The sequence below is a fragment of the Alligator sinensis genome, unplaced genomic scaffold (assembly GCF_000455745.1).
Source record: "Alligator sinensis unplaced genomic scaffold, ASM45574v1 scaffold1308_1, whole genome shotgun sequence".
Taxonomy (NCBI): domain Eukaryota; kingdom Metazoa; phylum Chordata; order Crocodylia; family Alligatoridae; genus Alligator; species Alligator sinensis.
Window position 1 is genome coordinate 1262645 of NW_005842416.1, and position 22607 is coordinate 1285251.

The following is a 22607-nucleotide window of genomic DNA, read 5'->3' on the forward strand; positions in this document are numbered from 1 at the left end:
ACTGGAACCTCTGGGGACTTTTTTGAAGTCCCCAAAGCAGGTAAGAATCCCCTCTCCCTTCTTGTCCGTACTCAAAGGCATGCCCCCTCCCCTCTCCCTCCTTCTTTGCCTGCTGCTGCTATTTTCCCCACTGTCCCAGAGGAGAGGAAAGCTTCAAAGCCACACCTGTCTGCTCCAGTTGGGCTGCACAGAGGATAGGTTCAGCTGGGAACAGCAGCAGCAGTGATGGGATGGGGTGGTGGGATTTCCCCATTGCCATGCCTGCTTAAAGGGGATTGGGTAAAGTGGGGAACCCACCCCCAACCCATGGCTGCTGCTACCACTATCACTGTTCCCAGCTGAGTCCAGTCCCCACACAGCCCAGATGGAGTGGCTTTGAAGCTTCCCCTACACCCAGGACAGAGGGAAAAGCAGCAGTGGCAGCTGCGGGAGAGGAGGGAATATGTGGGGATTGGATATGTCTTGGAGCATGGAGGGAAGGGTGGATTCTTATATATTTTTGCGACTTTCAAGAAGTTCCCAGAGGCTACTGCAGTTATGTCCAGTCCAAAGAGGTGGTGGTGGGGCGGGGGTGCAGCCACACTACTGCACCCCTCTGGATCCATCCTTGAATCTGATGAGAAGCCAGCACTCCCTCATACATCTGCACAGATGTAAAACTGATTGAAGAAATGTCAAGTCTTGTGTACAAACAATAGGTACTTTATGGTCAATAAGTTATCATTTCCCAATGTTCCTGTATTTTTCAGCAAATTAGGCATATTTTAATTTTTTTAAAGATATTAGGCAACATTGAATTATGAAACAATCAACTATTTAAATTTACCCATTGTTTATAGCTCCTCTGGTACTGAATCAGGTTAGGGTTGATTATGTCTCTGGAGTCAAATAATGTGCAAGAATGTGCAGTGTACTAAGAAAGTAATTAGGCAGCTAAGATTGCACAGGAATTATTAATGATATATTTATAGTTTGTTTGGCATTTTTCAATCATCATCTAAACTGGCTGTGTCTATTAGGCAGTGAAAGCTCTTAGAGGAAGCCTGGGAGTGTAGTTTATAGCAAGCCAAACTTAATTTCATTTCCACACAGAAAAATATTAAAAAATAAGACTATGAAAGAACACTATCACCTTCCTTGATGTTTAACAATAAACTTTTCAAAGAATATTATAGCTTCAGGAATGGCCCAGCAGCAGTTCAAGAGGTTGCTTTCATGAAACTGATATATATAAAGTTGGTCTCACCATGCAGCTGCTGTGACCACATATGACAGATAAGCAATTGGGCATGTCTGATAATAAAGCCGTATGCTGCTTCAATTCAGTTCCTGCTTCTCTGATAAAGTGCAAGCAGATTAGGCCTGTGAGGTACTAGATTAGTGCTCATGGAAAGCATGCCAATGCAAATAAGACTGAAACAAGAACACATTGTTGGGATTTCTGCAAGTCAGCTGTTAATCAAGTAAAACATGGTATATTAGGGCCTTTTAACACATGTTTTTGACTAATTGTCTAGCCCCATGCTAGACAATTAGTCTAGCTGACAGTTAGTCATCTTTTGTGATTGACTGAAAATAATTCAATACTATTCTCTCATTAATAACATGCAAAGTGAGTATTTAGTATTTAGTGAGTATTTGTAAAAGTGAATATTTTAGTATTTAAATGTAAGAGGTTTGGAATTTAAACATATTTATGATTAGAGCTGAGATTAGGACATGTAACAGCCCTTATCACCCACATTTCCTATATCTTACAGTATGTGAAAGAAACCATCATGTGAACAGCAGCATTAAGGAAGTAAACAGTGTATTTCTGTAGCACAAAAATAAACAAGCAGCAGTGTTTCTGGCTAAGGCATTCTTCCTACAGCTACATCCACGTGAGTGATCACCTGTGTCCATGTAGGGTCCTAATGAAGGAACTTAGGGCATGTCCCCACAAGCAGGAACGTGTGTTTTCCTGGGGACAAATAGCAGTGGCACATATTTGTGCTACTGCTAGTTGTCTCTAGGCATGCTCCTGCATGCGTACTCTGGGGTGAGGCAAATTGTCCTGGGTGGAGTAGGAGAGGCTGGGGCCAGCACCTGGCGGCCTCCCAGGGCTGCAGCAGTGGCAGTCTGGGCTTGTAGAGCCTGGGCAGCAGCCAGAGCATGGCTCCAGTTTCGGATGACACACGCTGCAGCCACATATGCTGTGCACTTTTTATTTTTTTTGAACTCTGGTAATTTTTGGCATAATAAAAACCCCAGTGCTAATTAGTAGCATAGTGAATGTGTGCACATGCAGCGTGTATGGTTTGCAGCACTGCAGATGGGTTTGTGGCACCTCAAATTGCATGTGTGTGCTCATGGGCATGCGTTCTTAAGCCGAGTCCATCCGAGCACAGCTGTGCAGTATGTGGCACTGCAAACACATCCGTGGTGCCACATATCACACATTTAGATGTTCTTCATGCTGCAGTGGAGTGCTGCCTATGTGTGTGCTGGTCCACTTTATTTTTCCAAAGGTTTTTTGACTTCTGAATATCCAGGGATCAAAAAAACCAGCAGGAAAAAAAAACGGAGTAGCGCATGCACAGGCAGCATGTGCCTCTCAAAAGTGGAGCCGGGATGTCCAGAACCACACTGCAACTGCTGGCCAGGCTCCGCGCAGCAGAATCACCACTGCTGCAGCCCCAGGAGGCCCCCAGGACTCCAGATAAAGCATCTGGGGCCAGCCTAGTGCTGGCCCCAGCCTCCTCTACCCCACCCACGTAATTTGCCACGCACCAAAATGCATGTGGTACAGGCATTCCCTGTGGACAAGTAGCAGCTGTGCAAGGTGAGCTGCTGCTACTTGTTCCCGCGGAACCAAATGTCCATGCTCATCTAGACCCACCTTTAGGGTGCAAAGAGACATTGCCCTTCTGCTGCCATAAAAACTGAAGAAATGGCGGCACAAATTGTGAGCAAACAGACTCTCCAAGTGCCCAGAAATGTTAGTGCGACTAAAGGTGGTCACAGTTTGTGATGCCTCAAATGGGATCACATCTGCTTGCTTATTGTGCACCACAAGATTCTCCCCAGAGAGGGTTTGGCTCTGGATTTAGGACCCAGATGCCTTGTTCTGCAGGGGGACACCCTCAGACTGACCATGACCTTTCCATTCAATAATAGGCAAATTTATTGATACACACACAGTGATAACAGAAAAGAGGCAATACAAGCAATCAAACAAGTCTCTATATATCTACCAATTCTAGGGCTGTCATCAGAGTCAAGAAATGTCTGGCCAGGGTGCAAGCTTCACTCTAAGGCTCTGTCTTAGGTGTCACATGTCAGCAGGTCAGCAGCCTGGAGGTGGTATGCGGAGGCCCAGCCCCCGCTCCAGTGGAGTGGATAAGACCGGCTGGTGGTGTGCCCTCTGTCCATGGTGACCTTGGTGACCCTTCTCTCAGGGACCTTCTCGGGGAGAAGGATGGGGAGGGGAAGGACCCGGGAGGAGGACCTTTTGCTACTCTCAAGTCTCTGCTTTTGTATTCTCCTTCCCTCCTGATGACTCTTCATCTGTGGCTATTGGTGATTGGTCTCTTTGTGTTCAACACATTGTCCATGTCCTGTGTTGTCAGTCAAAGTGTTGTCCCATTTTCATAAACCTATGACATGCCCACATCCTAATTTGGGACTTTACCAGTATCCTCCTAATTTGACCTGCTCCCCCAAAACTGGAAAACTCTGGCCCCCTGCTCTGGGGCCTTGCAAGCTGCTTTCCAACTTAGCTCATGTTATGAAACAGTGTGGCACATGCCTCCATTTTCCCAGGCTATGTGTGTATCCATTGGCCTTACTGTGTTAGACAGCCTGTCTGCTTCTGAAGGCTCAAAAAACTGTATATGAGACCCAGCCTTTTAGAAATCAGTTAATCCCTGCTGCCCATCCTAAACCATTTTACATACATACATACATACCTATATGTGACCAATTCCCAAAAAGCAAACCTTCAAATACCATTCTTAAGCCATCAGAGGGGACATGTATTGGGGTTCTTCTGCTTGCAGGTGTGCATTGAGGGAATTCTTTGCAGGGGATTCCTGCTGCACTGACATCTCCCTGCTGTGCCCCAACTTCGGGTGTGGCACCAGGGGCTATTTTTCCACAGGATCAGGTCCTAGTTGCTCCTGGGGCCCCACCCTGTTGGACAAGAGTCCCAGTGACATCTGTAGATGCCATTGAAGCAGATCAGCTGTGCTAAGACACATCCTGGCACAGCTGATCTCTCTCTAAAGATTACATCTGTTTATAGCCTTACAGAAAATTCTGAGATTGGGTGCAATCTTAACCCTATTGAAATTAAGGAGAGCCTACTGAAGGTAGGGCTTCACCTCAGTCTGGAATACCTTGTATGATTTTGGGGGTAAAAGTGAAAATGATCTTGCCTTGCATTTAACTGTGGACAGTAAACTTCCTGTTCCCTGTCTTTTTTTTCTTTTTGCTGTACACTACATGGAACACATCTAAGTACATGTAAGCATGACATCAGTGTGTAACTGGTTTACATTAAAAAACAAACAAGGGCATATTTTATGTGATAGTTTAATTTTTTTTTGGTGAAGGTTCCTACTGTTATGTAAGTTCTATTATTCAGGTCAGTGGTTATTCCAAAGTGATTTTTGAAGTTATCATGAAGATGGAATCTGTTGGTAAGATATAAAATAAAGTCTGAGTTCTGCATTTCCAGTACTTAAAAAAATCAATTTTGGCAATGTAGTAACAGCTGTGTAGTAACAGATTAGATCTGCATTGCATCAATATTCTTAGGAAGAGAAAATCAAACAGTGCCAGTTATTTTCCAATGTCAAAAAGTTTCCAAACTCATGTTGACTGAAACCTTGCTATTTAAAGGTTAAAGGTCAAAAACTACTTCACAGTTAGGGCGGCTAGGAGCTGGAACCAACTTCCAAGGGAGGTGGTGCTGGCCCCTACCCTGGGGGTCTTTAAGAAGAGGCTGGATGCCTACCTGGCTGGACTCAAATGAGTCCCGTTTTTGTTTTTAGGGTTTTTTGTTGTTCTCCCGCCCTGGCGGGGGGTCGGGCTAGAAGATCTATTAGGTCCCTTCCGACCCTAAAACTATAAACTATGAAACTATGAATTTAGTTAAATAAAGACCTCCATTTGATTGCTAAAACCTCCTAAAAATTAGGGATCTATCCAAATCAAGGATATAGGCAGCCAATTTCATGGGCAGATTGCAGGGGTGGCTACCATTTTGGTGGGCTTATTGTGGTGGGCCCTCCCATGACTCCGATTGGCCAAGGGACCCCGGCAGTCCCACCCCTCCCTGCATATTGGCAGAGGGCCAACTGAAACCACATTTTAATTACCCTGATTAAGCCTGTGGAAGTCATTAATGGAAACATTATTAAGCAATCTAAGCATTTAATTAAACTCTAAACTGAAATGTCTTATGAAATTAAAGCTATACATCACATGCATTGTAATTGATGCCACAATTATACTTTATTAAAGGATGTTATAAAGAGGAGTTTATTCACTGCTAACCTTGAGACAGGCAATCCATGCTAACTGTTAAACTCAAGTATGCAGCATCCAGCGAGAGTTGCTGCTGACATTCTCTGTTTCTGCGGGGTGAACACTTGTCTGTACACCAGTTCGGCGCACTCAGCATCCACTGAGTTTGCTGGAATAGTGAGGCAGTGTTTTGCCAGGGCATATGGATGTGGAAACTGGTTGCAGACAGATTCCCAAAACACAGGCATAGGCACAGGTACCTGACACTCTTTGACAAAGTTCATGTAAGCAGTACGTTCGTTGTCATGCTCTTTGTGCCATCTAGGGTCTGATTTCAGATAGTGAGGGTCACAACTCAGAACAGGCGCCTGGTTGGGGTCCAAAATGCGAACAGAACTAAGGAATGAGGCAGCTGGTTGTCTGAACCATGGCAGCAGTGACAGATCATACTTGTAGTACCGGTTCAGCTTCACAGCTTCCCTTCCCTTGTTTTCACTTTGAGAACCAGAGATATTGATATTAGGGGTGTGTGAAATGAGATGTATTCTATTTGGATTCAGCCTGAATTGGGAACAGTGATTCAATTAATTGATTCAGATCACTGTCCCCAATTCAGTTCAGCCGAATCCGAATCTGAAGATTCAATGCTGATTCAGAGAATCAGTGATTCGGCTGTAGACACAGCTTGAAATGTTTTTTCTACATACCTCGAGGTAGCAGGTGGCTTGTGAGCGCTGCAATGCTGGGGCAGATGGAGCGTCCCACAGGAGTGCAGGGGGGGCCCCCTGCATGCTTGGCGGCGAATCTGGAAGTGGACCAGAAGTGCTTTTTGTCCACTTCCTGGTCTGCTGCTGAGTGCGCTGGGGAACCCCCCACACTCCTGTGGGACACTCCATCCGCCCCAGCATTTCAGCATTCATAAGCAGCCTGGTACCTTGAGGTATGTAGAAAAAATATTTAAAGCTGTGTTTATGTCTGAATCATTGAATCTTTGCAAATCTCTCCAAATTGATTTGGAGGGTTCCGATTCAATTTGGAGAGATTAAAGGATCTCCTGGTTCAATTTAGATTCAGAGATACAGCCACCAAATTGGGCCCAATCTCCGCTGAATTGAATTAGGGACTGAAGATTTGCACAGCCCTAGTTGATATAGTTCTTGCGATGCCATGTCTATGACCCAATTTATCAAATCCATCAGCTTGTTGTGTGCATGGTGGATCACAGCCTGCCAGCCTTCAAAACACATTAGAAGCTCCATGAACCAGGTGGCATTTTCCACCAAAAACTTCACTTGATCTTAAATGTTTCCCTGTTCCAGGAGATCATGAAGCTTAAACATGCGCTGTGTTCTGGTAGTACTGCATATACTCAGTATGTTAATGGACTATGTTAAACCACAAATTGCACCTTGTGAACACAGGATCTAGTGTCAGTGACATAGTTGCATGCAAGTCCCCACTTTTACTGGTGAGGGACTCCCTGTACTGGACCTTATTGCCTGGACAGTGCTTGATGGCTTTCTTGAAGGAGGACACCATGCTATCCACTTTAAGGAACCATGTGTGCCAGATATCACTAAAGACAGAACGTGCACCTTGCAGGTGACATGAATTGCATTGGGCAACATTTCCTGGAGCACATGAGAGAAAGCCTTGCACATGTACATGGCATTGTGGGACAGAAATGCTGAGATCTTGTTAAATTCTAAGCCACAGCTGACAGTTCCCTTCACTAGAACCTGAGACAGGATAAAAAAATTGACATGATGTTGACTGGCTTTGTTTGAAAATTAAGCAGGTTTGTCCAGCTCTCTGGTCAATAAAATGTGCAGGTCCCTTCTAATAATATAAAACATAGGTCCTATACAGCGGTGGGAAAAATGCGACCCGCAGGCCAGATGCAGCCCACCAGGCCAGTCTATCTGGCCCTTGGGGCTCCTAAAAAATTTAGAAAATTAATATTTATCTGCCCCTGGCTGCCTGTCATGTGACCCTCAATGGCTTGCCAAAACTCAGTAAGCGGCCCTCCGCCCAAAATAATTGCCCGCCCCTGGCCTTATAACTGCAGTTACATTATAAAATCATAATTTTTCCTCTTACTATTAATCAAGCTGAAAGCTGTATAGTGTAATATTGTGTAACAGGAGGAAACAGCCAAATTTATTGGAGACATGCAAATATTTACAGTAATAATTAAACAAGTCTTTAATTCACGTTATTGAAACATACTACATATTTTATATTTATATCTCATATCCAGTAAGTGATTAACGCTGTTCAACAAAAGGTGTCAATGATTTCTATTGGGGTTGTCAAATGATTAAAAAATGTGATCACGATTAGTTGTGTGATTAAACAAATTACTCACAATGAATCATGATTTTAAATGCACAGCTAAAAACTGAAAAAATTATGTACAGAAAAACTCAAAATTATGTAGGTACTTTGGGTGGGGGTGTGTGTGGGGTGAATTTGTGAAGGTATGGGGGCTGTATGGGTGTGTGTGGGGTTTGGAGCCTGGGGAGGGGGGGTCCCCACACTCCCTGACAGGATGCAGGGTACTGTGGGTCAGGAGTGAGGAGCAGCAGCAGGGCTGGAGGGGGGGAGGGGCTGTGGTTTGGGAGTGAGGGGCGGGGCAGGGCACAGACATTTCACTGCCCTCCCCACAATCATATTACGCGCCCCCCCGCCCAGTGTCCTCTTTTTTGGAACTAGACATATGGTAACCCTATAGGAACTCAGCCTGGCAGCATGTAGAGCAGTGCCCAGCAGGTAAGTCTGTGGAGGGGAAGGGGCAGGGGGAGAGGGAAAGGGTAGGGGGGCAGATCAAGGCCCACATGATCAAGGGAGAGAACAGGGCCAGGGCAGGAACAGAGTCTGGGGTGAATGGGGCCCTGGGGTAGATCATGAGATGGAGCCATGGGAGGCTGGTCCAGGGGTGTAGGTGGGGGCGGGGTACAACTCCCCACTGCTGGGCGCACCCCTGGGAGAGGCATGTAAGGCATGTGCCCCCTGGATTTGTGCGTGGGGTGGAGGCAGGCTGCCCACTGGAGGCTGGGGTTCTTTGCTCTGCTGCCTTTGCCCTGGGAGCTGTGCGCTGGCTACACCATGCGTCCCCTGCCCACCTGGCAGTGCGAGGCACAATATAGCATTGCACAGCTCCTGGGGCAAAGGCAGCAGGGCATAGAGCCCCAGCCCGCAGTGGGCAGCTCTCCTCCACTCTATGCACGAATTCAGGGGGCACATGCCTCCCATGCATCTCCTGGGGGTATATGCAGCAGAAGGGAGCTGTGCCCCCCTGTGCCCCTGGATGAGCCTCCTGCAGCTCGGTCTCATGGCTCATCCTGGTCCCAGGCCCCATTTACCCCAGCCTCTGCCTTTTCCCTGCCCCTTCTCCACTCCCTCTCTCACCGTGAGGGCCTCAATCTGTCCCCTGCCTCTTCTGTCTCCCCCCGCCCCTTCCCCTCCATGGATTTACCTGCTGGCTGCTGCTCTGCATACCACTGGCTTCCATTCCTGACTGCATGCATGCTGCAGCTGCTTGTGTGCATGTGTCTGTGCCTGTGTGTGCTTACCCTGCCCACTCGCCTTCCTGCTGCAGCAGCTTAGAGCCTATGCCTGGGATACCCTGTGGTCCTCTGCACTGCCGCCCCACTCAGTGGCCTGGAGGCTACGGATAGCAACTGAGTGGAGTCCAGGTGCGGGCTCCAAAACCACATGTGTAATTAACACCATTAAAAAAATTAATGCAAAGGCCAGTTAATGTCTTAATCATGCACGTTAATGGCAATTTATTGACAGCCTTAATTTCTATTTTATCCAGATTTAGTGAACAGTATCAAAACTGGATGTTTAAAGCTGATGCAATCCTTATCTTTTTAATTGAAGCTTTGTTGCCGGAAGTATATTAATACAACGTTAATATTATGAATGTTAGCATACAGATATCAGGAAATGTAAATATAAATATTTTCATTGATGTGTTGATATGCTTACATAACACATTGTAAGAATACTGATATGTTTAACTCTCAAATAAGTAACCAAATATATTACACCTGTCTAAAATAAGTTAATGTCACTATGAAAATCTTAACTCTTCCCTGTACTGTCTGTATCAAGTAAAATATTGGCTGTATTTAAGTCCATTATTTTTTTTCCCCATTGAGTTTAGTGGGGCCAGCATTTCATCTAAGATTTTTTTTTGGTTTAATTTCCTGAGATTTTTTTTAAAAAGAAAAAAAAAAAAAGTTTCAGGTGGATGCCTTTCTGTTCTCCTTCACCTTTTCAGGATTACTTAATCTCTAGCCTTATGCAGATTGACTACACCTTTCCTTTCCAAATTCCTATTTGTCATTTGAGTCTGAAAATTATCTTAACCAGTTTAATTAGGAAAGGGGGCCAGGTGAGCAAGCAAACAACTGGTCCATTTTTCTTTTCCCATGTGATGGTTCTTCAAATTATACCTGTGTTCTGAGCATGAGGAATCTTCAGGACAGCCACCCCACCTTGATTCTTAAGATTTCCCTTAACCACAAGAAGAGAGAGGTAGTTATGTTGGTCTGAAGCCAGGCAGAAGGTAGTTAGTCTATAAGGTGCCAAACTACCCTAAGTCAAAGATGCATAAGCTTTTGTAAGCAACAGCTTGCTTCATCAGATGCTGTGAAGGGACTGCAGGAAGCAGAACTTCTAAATAGAAAGTAAGGATAAGAATATAAAGGGTAGGGAGGGTGGGAGGAAAAAGGATGGAGCGCTACTAGGAGAGGCAGGGTGATTAAAAAAAGAGAAATCAATGGGTTAACTGCTTTGTAAGGGATATGGGGTTATAAAAACTAATCCAGGTAATGGGATAAGAATCCATAGTCTGGTTTAGACCATACTTAATACACTCCAGTCTGTGGGTGATTTCTTGTTCTGCAGTTTCCTCTTCAAGTTCATTTTTTAAGCATTTGTTATATCAAGTTTGCTTTGTTGCCCAGGAACAGTCAGTCACTGTCAGGTCAGCAATGAAATGTCCAGGGAAAGTGTTCTTCCACAGGCTTGTGTGTCTTTCTGGAATTTATCTCAGATCAGTGTTCATACATTCTTCCATGAAGGGATATCAACGTAGATAATAGATGCACGCTGTAAGCAAGTGATAGCATAGATCAGGAGTTAGCAACCTCTGGCCCATAGACTAGATCCAGCCTGTGGAGCCACTTAAACCTGTCTAGGGATGTAGAGCTGTGGAAGCATTTGGTGGCAGAAGGCTTCAGCAGCAGTTGCTTTTCCCTACCATCATAGGGAAGAAGCAGCGGTGGTGGGTGCTTTCCCTGTGCCAATATGGGTTAAAGCAGCAGTGGCAGCTAGGTACTAGCAGCTACCCACCAACTTCTGACCCATACTGGGTCAATCTGGTCTGCAACCTTAACAGGTCTCTAACAACTGGCATATATGACTGCAGCAGGACTGAGGCTCCAGGGTGGCCATGATGCCAAGTCCTGGCCAAGCGCTTCCTTCCCCAGTCTGGCTCCTTGGTGTAGTCTCTGATGTTACCTTCCTGCCACACCTTGATGTAATTAATAACAATTAGGACGCTGACAGAAGTGATGGTTTGTCATGTCATCAGACCCCTGAAGCACTCTACAGCTGTGCCCTGACAGAAAAGCACAGCTGCAGAGCACTTCAAAAGTGCCTGATCGAATGACAATCTGAGCCCTCATTACATGAGGTGGAGGACTCCAAACTGCCCACCCAACCCTCCAGCTGGGCAGCTATCTATTGTCTCAAGCACCTGGCTGGCACTTATCTCACTCCTGAGTTGTGGCCCCCTGACCCTATCTGCGTCTTAGAGCACAAGCTGCCTTAGAGGCAATAATCATGGCCTCTCTCCTCCCCTATAGCCATGCCCATGCCTTGCAGGTGTTATTCTGACAATGCTCTGGACCTTCCTGCAGGGCCCTCTGCCTTCTTACTTTAGCTACAGCCCACCTGTTCCACCCTGGCTTTCTTGGCCTCAGCCTACTCTGTTCATCAGTCTCCAGGCCCCTGGCACCCAGTATTGCCTTTCTTGGACCCATCAGCCCCTTGAGGTCCCGGGCCCAGGCAGTGGTGCTCTTTAAGTTCTCAGCTCCCTGGGATCCCTGACTTGGACAAGGCTGCTTGCATACTACTCAGCCTCCTGGGTCCCTCACCCAGGCTGTTCTTGTGCCACTCAGGCCCCTACAGGGCTCTATGCAGGGTGCTTCTCAGGTACCCCTGTGCTTGCTATGCCACCTCCATAGCCATAATCCTGTTCTTTAGTTTCCCCTTAAATGTAACATAAATACAAGTGGCTGTCTTCAACAAAAAAAATCTCCCCCACTTGGGGTTTATGCCATCCGGCGAACCCTACCTTCCTTTGGACTCTCACCTCCCAGGTCTCATGGGTGGCTAGGGTGCTTGCCAGGCTGCCATCTGTAGCCCCTCTTTCGCAGGAAATCCACTCCCTGCAACATGCAGGACCAGACTGTCTACCTTGCTTCTTTTACTAGGCTTATATGCTCTGGAGCACTGCCCCTTCCAGTCAGGTGACTCTCTAATCAGGCACAGGGGTTTCTGGGTTTCTTGTGTCTGATTGTCAGCCTGCTCCTCCCTGCTGCAGCTGGATCCCACTTCTGGATCCCATTTTTCTCAGGCTGTCTGGGAATCTGCCTCACACAAAAAGCTTGTTAAAGGGCAGTTGGCTTTTGCTCAACTGCTTGCCTCTGCAGTGAAATAAGCCCTCTGCAATGTCTCCTTAAAGTAACAGGTGACACTGGCTCCCTCTTAAAATGACATTGGTAGAGAAGATGGGGAATGGACCTCTGATGTTATAATCTGTGTCATTTGATCTATGTTGGTGACTGAGATGCATATCTTAAGGATCTGGAGCAGGGATTCCTATACTTAGGGCGTGTCTACATGTGTCAATTTAAGGCGCTTTAGCGCAATTTAAGGCATATTAAGGTTGTGCGCATTTACATGTGTGTGCCCTAACGTGCCTTAAAAAAGCAGATATCAAATTTAGGCTCAAATAGCGAAAGTGCATTAATGCACATGAAGTGGCTCCTTAAGGCACATTAAGGCTCATTAACGCTGTGTATGGACTGACTTGGGACTAACTTTAGTCCCACATCAATCCGCACGCATGGTGTTAGTGCACTTTAATGCATGTGAGCATTAAACTAATACACATTAAATTTAGGTGTACCTAAATGCACGTGTAGACACACCCTTAAAATACAATCCTAAAACTATAGCCACTCAAATCAACAGAGCCAGACTCAGACCCCACTCTGATCTGTCACCATAGCAAACCTGGGATGAGGGCAACAGAACCCCTTTGCTTATTACTTACAGCCCCAGCTTGAACACTTTAGACATATCATTAATAATCCCCCGTCCCTACTGAAAAATGACAACCACCTCAAGATAATTAGGGAGGACAAACCTGTCCTGGCTTACAAACAGCCTCCCAACCTCAAATAGCTTCTCTCCAGCAGCAGGCTACCTAACTCCTATTTACCCACAGAAAACAGACCTTGCTCCAAACGCAGATGCCAGCTTTGCCCAGTCATGAACATGGATCATATCATTGCTGGACTAAATAACATGGATTATAACATCCAAGGTTCATTCATTTGCTTCTCTACCATCTGTGACATCAGTTCCAGAAAGACACACAAGTCTGTGGCAGAACACTTTAACTTCCCTGTGGACATTCAATTGCTGACTGCAGAATAGCTGTTCTTAGACAACAAAACTTTAAAAATGAACTTGAATGGGAAATTGCAGAACAATAAATCATCCACAGGTTGGATTGTTTTGAGTAGGGTCTAAACTATGGAGTCTTATCCCATTACCTGGATTAGCTTTTATAAACCCTATGTCCCTCTATGGGTTACCTGCTTTGTTTTTTCTCTCCTAACCACCTTGCCTCTTCTAGCAATGCTACCTCCTTTTTTCTCTGTCTTCCTTACTCTTTGCATTCGTAGCACTTTCTACTTAGAAGCTCTTCTGCTTCCTGTAGTCCCTTCATAACATCTGATGAAGTAAGCTGCTGGTCACAAAAGCTTATGCATCTCTGATTTAGTTAATCTAAGGGGCAAAACTACTCTACTTTCTGCCTTAATCATAAAACCATCCAAAATGTTCATTGCATAAAAATAATACAAATGTTTGCTATTGATTCAAAAGACATTGATTATTATTTTAAAAGGCCAATAAATACATGTAATATGTCATTAAGACCATAGGAAAGTGATGAATGCTTATGAGTGTTTTATACATGAGAGCCTCAAGGGACTCTGCTTTTGTGGTGAAGGGAAGATCTGCAGAAAGAAGGATGGAACTTCTAAAAGAAACCTCCTGATCTGCTGGAATCTCTGTTTATCTCTTTAATCTGTTCCTGTCCCTCCCCTCATAGTAGAAAGCAGAGAGATACACAACATTTTGTGTCTGATGAAGACAGTGGTAGGGGAAGAACAGGAACGACCAGCCAGGAAACAGCCAATGGGTGAGGTACAGAAGCTGAAGAATATTGCTTCTTTGGAGGAAGGGTGTTTCTGTTGATGCTTTACAGAGTGGTCCAGGAAAGGGAGAGAGGAGGTAAGGAGGAAGGAAGGGCTGATGAAGGGGTGGGAGTTGAATTTATTAGGCTCATGTTCCTCAGTTTATTCTCTTCCTTAGGGTCTTAAAGACTGAGGTTATGCCTTTTACAGACTTCTTTTGTACTTAGAAAAACAGAAAAATCTTTGGAAGGGCTTCTAAGCCTCAGAGAAACATTGTACTGAACATCTGGACTCTTAAGTAATGAGAATAGTCTCAATAGTGAATTTTAATATGAGTACTGTACTTTTAAACATTTTTTTTATAAATGAACAAGGGCTGTTTTTTCTACAGGATAATTAAACCCTTTACAAATAAAGTGGCTGATGAGAAGCCATTGAAGCGTTGTGTTTTCTTTAACTTTCTTTGTAGTCTAAATTATGTTTAGTTGTAATTTTATTTAAGCAATCAAAAAGCAAACACGTATATGACAGTGTGTAGGTGTGCATCTATGTGTGTGTATAATATATGTATGTATATATGCATATATATCAAGATTTTCAGCATAAGTGGGAGGAGAATTCTAAAAGAAAAAGCAAAGAATACTATAATGGCATACCAAAAAATCAGAGGGGAAAAGATAGATTATGATGTCTTATTCATCCTGCTGATACTGTTTTGTTTTGTTTTACCTTCTACAGGTTTTTGTTTAGTCTAGGTTTAACTTTACCAAGTCATATGGATTTCTTTGTCTTTTTGTGGGAGACTATTCTATAGTCGAGCAGAGCTTTTTGTCGGTAATTAGTTTCCCTTCATGATCTGTTTAAATTGTCCTTTTCTAAGTTTACAGACTTTTCTAGTTATAACTCTAATTCACACTAAATATTTCCTGTTATTGATTGCCATTTACACCTTTTTTATCTTTGTGGACGGTGATGTCCATAAATTCAGTTATTGTTTACTCAAACTAAGCCATTCTATACTTACCATGTATTTTTTTTTCCTTTTTAAATCCATCCTTCTAGTCCATTAATTGTTAACTGCTCTTCTGTGAATACCTACCAGATTTTCAAAGCATTTCTCTTATTGACAAGCCCACAAACTCATATTCCAGATGCAGTCCCTTCAAGTTGTAAAGGAAGGTATTATTATTTCCCTGATCTATGACTTCTGCCCACTTCCTACAACAACCCTAATTTAGCATTATGCTTATGACAAGTGTTTAAGCATGCATAGAATTATTAAGATAGAGAAAAATTGTCTTTATGGATTATGATCAATATCAACGTACTTTATCTGTTATTCAGACAATATTCTACTTGGTTTCAAAATGTAATATATGTGAATTTGTGAGTTACTGAAAATGGTAAAGGTTGTTGCTTGCACTCTAAATTATTCTATAATAATTAACTGAGTTGTGGAAGTTTTAATCAAGATTTTACTTGCAACCTGTGCACAACCAGCTGGGAAGTAACTTCAGACTAAATAAAATGGTGTTGTCTTTTTTAATTTTGTAATGACTTATGGGTGTTTTTGCATTGCCTAACTAAATAACATCCCATTAATATTATAAAACTATTTCAATCAATATCAAGCTTTGCTGAGCTTTTTTAGGATGAAATAATCATTAAGCTTTTAGGTCCAGTAAATATTGAAAAAGCTTTCAACATTAGTTAATATTAATTAGCTATTGTTTATTTTTTACTTCCATTAAGAATCAATGTGGAAGAGTCAATGTGATACTTGTGCTTCCAAAGTTCTGTGTTCATAGTACAATTCAATGCTTTCTGAATGTTTTGCTTTTTTAAATTGTATAATCTTTGTACTTTTGCTATTTTTTATCATTAGGAGAGAATAATAGAACGTTTGAAGGAGCAGAGGGAGCGAGATGACCGAGAAAGACTTGAAGAAATTGAATCCTTTAAAAAGGAAAACAAAGACCTAAAGGAAAAAGTTAATGCTTTACAAGCAGAACTGACCGAAAAAGAGGTCAGTGTTTGTTGTAAAATTAAAAGCCTATGTTCTGTTTTTTTCTGAAAGGCTTATCCTTAAGATGTGAGAAGATCTATCAGACACACTATCAAATCATTTAAGCCCTTGCTTATAATAATTTTTACTGAACACTCCTCACTTTCAAATTCTTGAATATCTCATACATAAAAGATCTCTTGCCCTTTTGGCTTTATTTTTGTATATTTATTTCTGTCTTTCCTTTCCAAGTGTTTGACAAAGGTTTAATATTCAATTGCAGCTCAGCTCCTACTTTCATTCTGTATCCACACTAATGCATTTAGCCAGAGCATGAGCTTCCAAGTGTAGTATCCAAAAGCATTTGACTCAGACTGATCACTGACACTTGGTGTTGTCTGGCAAAGTTCTTGTTCAAGCTGACCACGTTACTAAAGTTTTGGCTGTATCATTGCATGCCACTATTCTGTGCTTAGTTCATTAGATTTCATGACCCATATGTATAACATAAATCCAGAGTATGTCATATAGCAATATACTTCCCAACAGCATAACTAGGGTGGGGCAACAGGGGTAGCTGCCCTGGTTACCAACTTTGGTAGGGGGAGGGAAGGTGGCAGAAAAATACTGGCTGCAGTTGCAGCTGCACGGTCACACTGAGGACACAGCAGCAGCCAAAAGTCACTGCTGCCCCGTCACATGCAGCTTCCCTGGGTACCTGAATGCTTTGTTATGCCTCTGATATTTCTTTTTTGGTTTTTCTCTTGTGTACTTTGGAGAAGGGGCTGAGAATAAAAGGCAAGTAATGTTGCTAAGGGGAATATTCTCTCTATCCAAAATCTCTCTTAGAATTTGTTAATTTCTAAAGCTATCCAGTAATGAGCTTTTTAAAAGCCTCCTGCCATTTTATTCAGGGGCTACCAAGAACAATGGTTCCAGCAGCAGTTCTGTTTGAAATACTGTTTCTAGAACCAGACTGCCATTATCATGGCTATTGGCATGATGTCAAGAAACAAATACAAAGGAATCATGCTTTCAACTCCATGGAGAATACAAGAGATTTCAGTGCCAGTAAAAATCACACAGGGGAAGTCAGGAGAGAAATAAGATTGATCTTAAAACTTTTAAGAGTATTATGAGCAATAAACACAACATTGACAAAATAAATCAAAGTCAGTTTATTTAAATATATAGTGTACTGACATATATACCATCTTTAAACTCCTCTCCTGCAAAACTAAAATTTAATAAGAACTGTAACATAGATGGTAAGGCTGAACAAATGAAGAATTGACTATTTTTTAGGCTCTTGACGATTACATTTACAAAACCAGGTGAATCATCCATTTGTTTCCATTATGAAATTACAGCCTCTTTGAAGTAGAGGATCATTGCATATTCAAAAATAAATAATATTTTCATGGACATACATTTTTGTAAGCATTCTAAAAATGATCTTAGTTTTTTATTATGCTATAAATGCACATCCCCATAACTTCACACACATACAAGCCATTTTTGACGGACTGTGTAGCTGATATAATAATTTACTATGCTAGTGGTTTGGATCCGTGCAGCTTCTTGAATTAAGCTCTTTCTTTTTCTTGATAATTTTTCAGTCTAGTTTAATTGACCTCAAAGAACATGCATCTTCATTGGCATCAGCAGGGCTGAAAAGAGACTCCAAATTAAAGTCCTTAGAAATAGCCATAGAACAAAAGAAAGAAGAGTGTAGTAAGTTGGAAGCACAGCTGAAAAAGGTAAGTGTCATCAGAGACCATCTTATTTTAAAAGGATATAATTCTTCATTTCTTTAGTATGCAAATGTTAATGAAGAAAGAGATCCATTTTAAATTTGTCTATCTTCTGCTGTCTGCTGATATGAACATGAAACACTATTGACTTTTTCTTAAGAAGTCTGTATAAAAGTTGTCTGTGAGCCTGAAAAATTATCTGAAGTTTCCTGACTGAGGGGTTCCTGAAATCTGGTAAAAAAATAGCTGAAATGAGAAAAAGTTTAAAGAAACCAGCCATTTACTAGACGTGCAAATCTAAATTACTCTTAAAGATAAATAAAAATGTGTTATATTAAAAATAAGATTAATCTCATAGATGATTAATTCCTACTCTTTTTAATGAAAATGTCTTGTTTCTATATTGAATTTCTGCTTCGTATTTTTCTTTGAGTGTAAATTTGTGATGGTTATAGTAATATTTTACAGATCTCAGTTGGTTGTTTCTTATTATATCTCCAGCAAAAAGCAGAAGCAAACTTTTTAAGAAAAACATTTTAGAAGCACAATATTTTATAAAATATATTTTTATGCTACATTATAATATTTTTACCAAACTGATGAGCAAGTTTTCTTGATGCATCTTCAATCATACATTGTTTCTTTGACTTTTTCTTGTGTCATTTAGTACTGTCTGCACTCATTGTTCAAACACCAAACTCATGAGACATTTACTGGGTTTAAGCATCATGTTTGCTTTCTGCAATCCATAAATAAGTGTAGATCAAACTTAAAACCACAGGTTTGGACATAGGTTTGTAGAGATTTCTAAAAGCAAGTAATTAGTTGTGGCATTGATCACTGACATGTGAAGGGCCAGATTCTGATACCCTAACTCTGGTATCATTCTGATACTCTATCCTACAACTGAAGCAGCTACATTGATTTCAGTTGTACCTACCTCTGGAGAAAAGTATTACTAAGCACAAGGAAGGATGTCAGAATTTGATCCTTTATTTTTACCAAACATTTTATGTTTTAGAAAGTATGTATAGAATGGATTATATACTATACTGCATATTTTAGGAAAACATATGGGTATAAGTTTTGCTTTAGAGCAGTTAGCAACTTTGTATATATAGTAGGGCTGTGCGAAGCTTTGGGTGCTGATTCAATTGGGAGGAGATTTGGTCTGATCCAGTGGCCGAATCTCTGAATCCAAATTGAATTGGGAGACCAATAAAAAGGTCTGAATTGGTTTGAAGCCTTCGAATCAATTTGGAAAAAGATTTGGAGGAGATTCAGAGATTTGGGGATTCGGGCAGTCCCTGCTCGCTGCTGCAGGGAGCTGGACCCAGACCCCTGCTGGTAAGTAGGAGCTGGGGGGGGAGCTGAAGGAAGGGAGAGGGGACCATGGGGAGACCCCCACCAGGCTTCATCCCCCACCCACTCTCCCAGCCCCCCCACCCCATGGCTGCCCCTCTATGACAAGCCCCCATTCCCTGCCTGCTCTCCCAGCCCTGTCAATGTTTGCCTTGCCTGGTCCCAGCTCCTGGCTCTTAAAAAAAAAAAAGAAAGAAAAAGACCTGCACTTACCAGCTGCTGCAGCAGCCATTGGGGTTTCAGAGGGCTTGTGGCAGAGCCTGGTCATGCAGCACGTGGGGCAGTGGGGTGCAGCGGGGTTTGCCCCCTGCCTGACAGGAGCTGGTGAGAATGGGGCTTTTTTTTTTTTTTTTTTTTAAAGAGCCTGGATGCTGGGGCTGGGTGTGGCAGCCATGGGGGAGGGCTGAGAGAGTGGGCAGGGGATGGGAGCTCATGGCAGAGACCCGCATTCGGTGCAGGGCAGTGCACTCCTGGGGAGCATTCCCTCTGCCTGGCAGGAACTGGTGAGTGTGGGGCTTTTTTTTTTTAAAGAGTTGGGATACTGGGGCTGGATGGGGCTGGGAGCGTGGGTGGGGGATGAGGCCTGTTTGATTCAGAGATTTGGGTGATTTGGTGGCAGCTGAATCTTTGAATCAGATTCGGCCGAATCGATTCAGGACAGTGATTTGAATCACCGAATCGAATTACCGTCCCTCTGAATCTGCAGCGAATACTTGCCGCTTTGCACAGGCCTAGTAGTAACCTTTATTATATGCAGTGAGCATTTTTATCTTGGTAGTATGTCTTCCTAGAATTGTGGCACATGTAGATGTAAATAAAGTTAGAGCTTACCCTACATTCTTTCTGGAAGAGTAAGTGGGTCACTCACCCAGCTTACTTACCAAGGCCAGTCAGCTCTGAGTTTGGGCTGCCAGTCAATTTATTTTACCAGGGGCTCCCTTGTCCCCAAAGCAAGTAAAAAGAGCAAAACAAGCAAAAGCTTCAAAACCAAAACCTGGGTTTTTTCTTCAGATCTAGAAAGAGACAACCCAGGTTCTGTGCTTTTCCTTCAGCATATCAGCCTCTTCTCTCCACCCTTTTTGGCTTCTGGAGCTTTTAAGCCTCTTTGGCTAGGGACAGAAGTTACACATAAACCAGTTTAAGTGATCAAAAACTGGTTTAAACCTGTAACAGAACATAAGTTCAGTGAACATAAACCTGTTTCAAAATGGCCAAAACTGGTTTAAGGGTTAAACCGGTTTATGCAACTTCTATCCCAAACCCCTTCCTGGTTTAAGTTAAATCAGAGTCCCCCAGCATGCTTTTCAGCTTTGGGCTGGCCTGTCTGCTTCAGAGAACAAGGCTTGCCCCACTCCTCTCCTCCCTAGCCAGGGCTCCAGCTGGCTGAGGAGGTGGGGGACCTCAGGGTTTGCCAGAATTCCCCCTCTGATTTCCACCCCCCCGATGCCCTCCTCCACTGCTCAAGCAGGAATCCCCCTCTCCCATTCCAAGGACCCCTGGTTGACTCCAATTCTGAAGCGAATACTAGCCATTTCGCACAGGCCTAATATATAGTTGTTGGGATGAGGAAAGTTAATATTTTTAGACAAACATGCGTGGAAAGTAATTTTGACAAAAAAAATAATTTTAAATACTTGGTAGCTTATCAGTGTTGTTTGCCCCAGAAATAGACACATTATTTCAATATGTTAGTTTTAGGCCATCTTTATTTCATTTAAAGAAACATAAATACTATTTATTGAAGTTTTGATGAGCTGTCATTCAAATTTTGTAATGAACATGCTAGAATCATGTAATGCAATTATAATCTAATCTATAATTTAAATATTTGTGTTCCTATGACTAACATGATTTATTTAATTATATTGCTTCTAGCAATATTGCATTCACATTTTTAAACTATTTTTAATATAGGTTTTTTCAGTTGTCTTTTTCTTTTTTTTCTGAGTAAGTACTCTTTAGAAAGCTAAAGTACCTATCACTTAAAAACTGGAAATTCACTTGAAATAGGTGAAATTCTAAACCCACATTTTATGAATGTACATATAAACACATCATTTAGTCATGGAAAAATAAGCAGTTATACAAGTCTGTGAGTGTCTGGGATTTCTTTTAAATAAAAAGGGAGTATGTTCTTTGCACATAAAATACAAAGGGTTACTAAATGAAAGTTGAAAACATAATAGTTTTATTATACCATAAATATAACATGAATTCCCAATGTAAATTGACCAAAAAAAGTTATAGAAGACCAGGTATGTTCGGAAACTATAGTTAAAACAATGGGGATGTGTTTAGTTGAACAAAAACGCTTACTGTTAATGACAATGGACTCCAAACAGTAATTTTTAATTGACTCTTTCATTAATGAAATACCTTACTCTCAGCCAAACCTGGAAACATTCTATGAAAAAAATGTTAGCTTACTTTCAGCTATGTATTTTATCCCTTAAAAAACTGACTGAAATAGAAATCAGTGTCATTAAAATCTTCACATGGGAGCTTCTACATTTCTTTGTTGTTATGCATAGCATATAAATCTGCATGTCCCATAACAGTGCTTACTGTATCAATGAACACTCAGTGCAGCCAAAGTGAGAGATGTGGCACTTCTATTGGACAGAATTTGAATAGTATCTTGAAATAAGTGTCTGTTCCTTTTTCTTTGAACTTGTTACAAATTGAACTTCACAATTCTGAAAAATCCGTTAAGACACTTTCAGTTTAAAGTATTTTGATATGAGTATAGCTTGCTTTTAGCATTATGATTCTTATTTTGTCTCATTTATTCACAAATATGAATTTGATCTTGAACACATGCTGCTGGAGTGAGTGGATTCTGAGTAGCTATAGTAGTGAGCATTATAGCCAGAAAAATTTGCAAGATATGCATCTTAACCTAATCTGGGATGAGGAACACTTTGCCCTGAAATTTGGCCCCTCCTCTTTTTCACTCATCCCTCTCTCCCCCCACTTCCCCCATCCTTTATTTTCTTTTCCGTTTTCTTTTTTCCTTAGGGAAAAGTAGAGAACAATTTCTTCCCACGTTATGACTATGTCTTACTATTTTGCAATATTATTTAACTACAGTAGGTATGACAAGGAGAGAAAATATGCAGACAGTGAAAGAGATGCCTAGAGCATATCCAAAAATAAAATAAAATTCCTTAGATAGATTGTTAAAATATTTGATTACAGTAAATTGAACAGTTAATTGGAATAATATGCACATTTAAAAGGCAATAAGTGGAACATTCTGAAAGAATAATTAATCTTGTGTTTATACTGTATTTTATTGTATATCATGTTTTAAAAACATGAGGATTTTTATGAAACCTTTTGAAACGAGAATCAGAATTTGCAGTAGATGAGAAACCAGATTAGTTGGGTACTTGTAACACTTTTGTGCCAAATCTATATAGGTATTTCTTTTCCTTATTTTCCTTTGCTAATTATGATGGAACA

The 22607-nt window shown here is 41.9% G+C and overlaps 1 protein-coding gene across 1 annotated transcript in view; it reads left to right on the top strand.

Annotated features, from left to right (window-relative positions):
• The window catches only part of LOC102387461 (ERC protein 2), a 500449-nt gene that overhangs the window by 437552 nt on the left and 40290 nt on the right, over nt 1-22607 (top strand). The window contains exons 8-9 of the mRNA XM_025211594.1: nt 15907-16047; nt 17646-17786. Of these exons, the coding sequence (XP_025067379.1) occupies nt 15907-16047; nt 17646-17786 (282 nt within the window). The remainder of the gene's footprint in view (nt 1-15906; nt 16048-17645; nt 17787-22607) is intronic.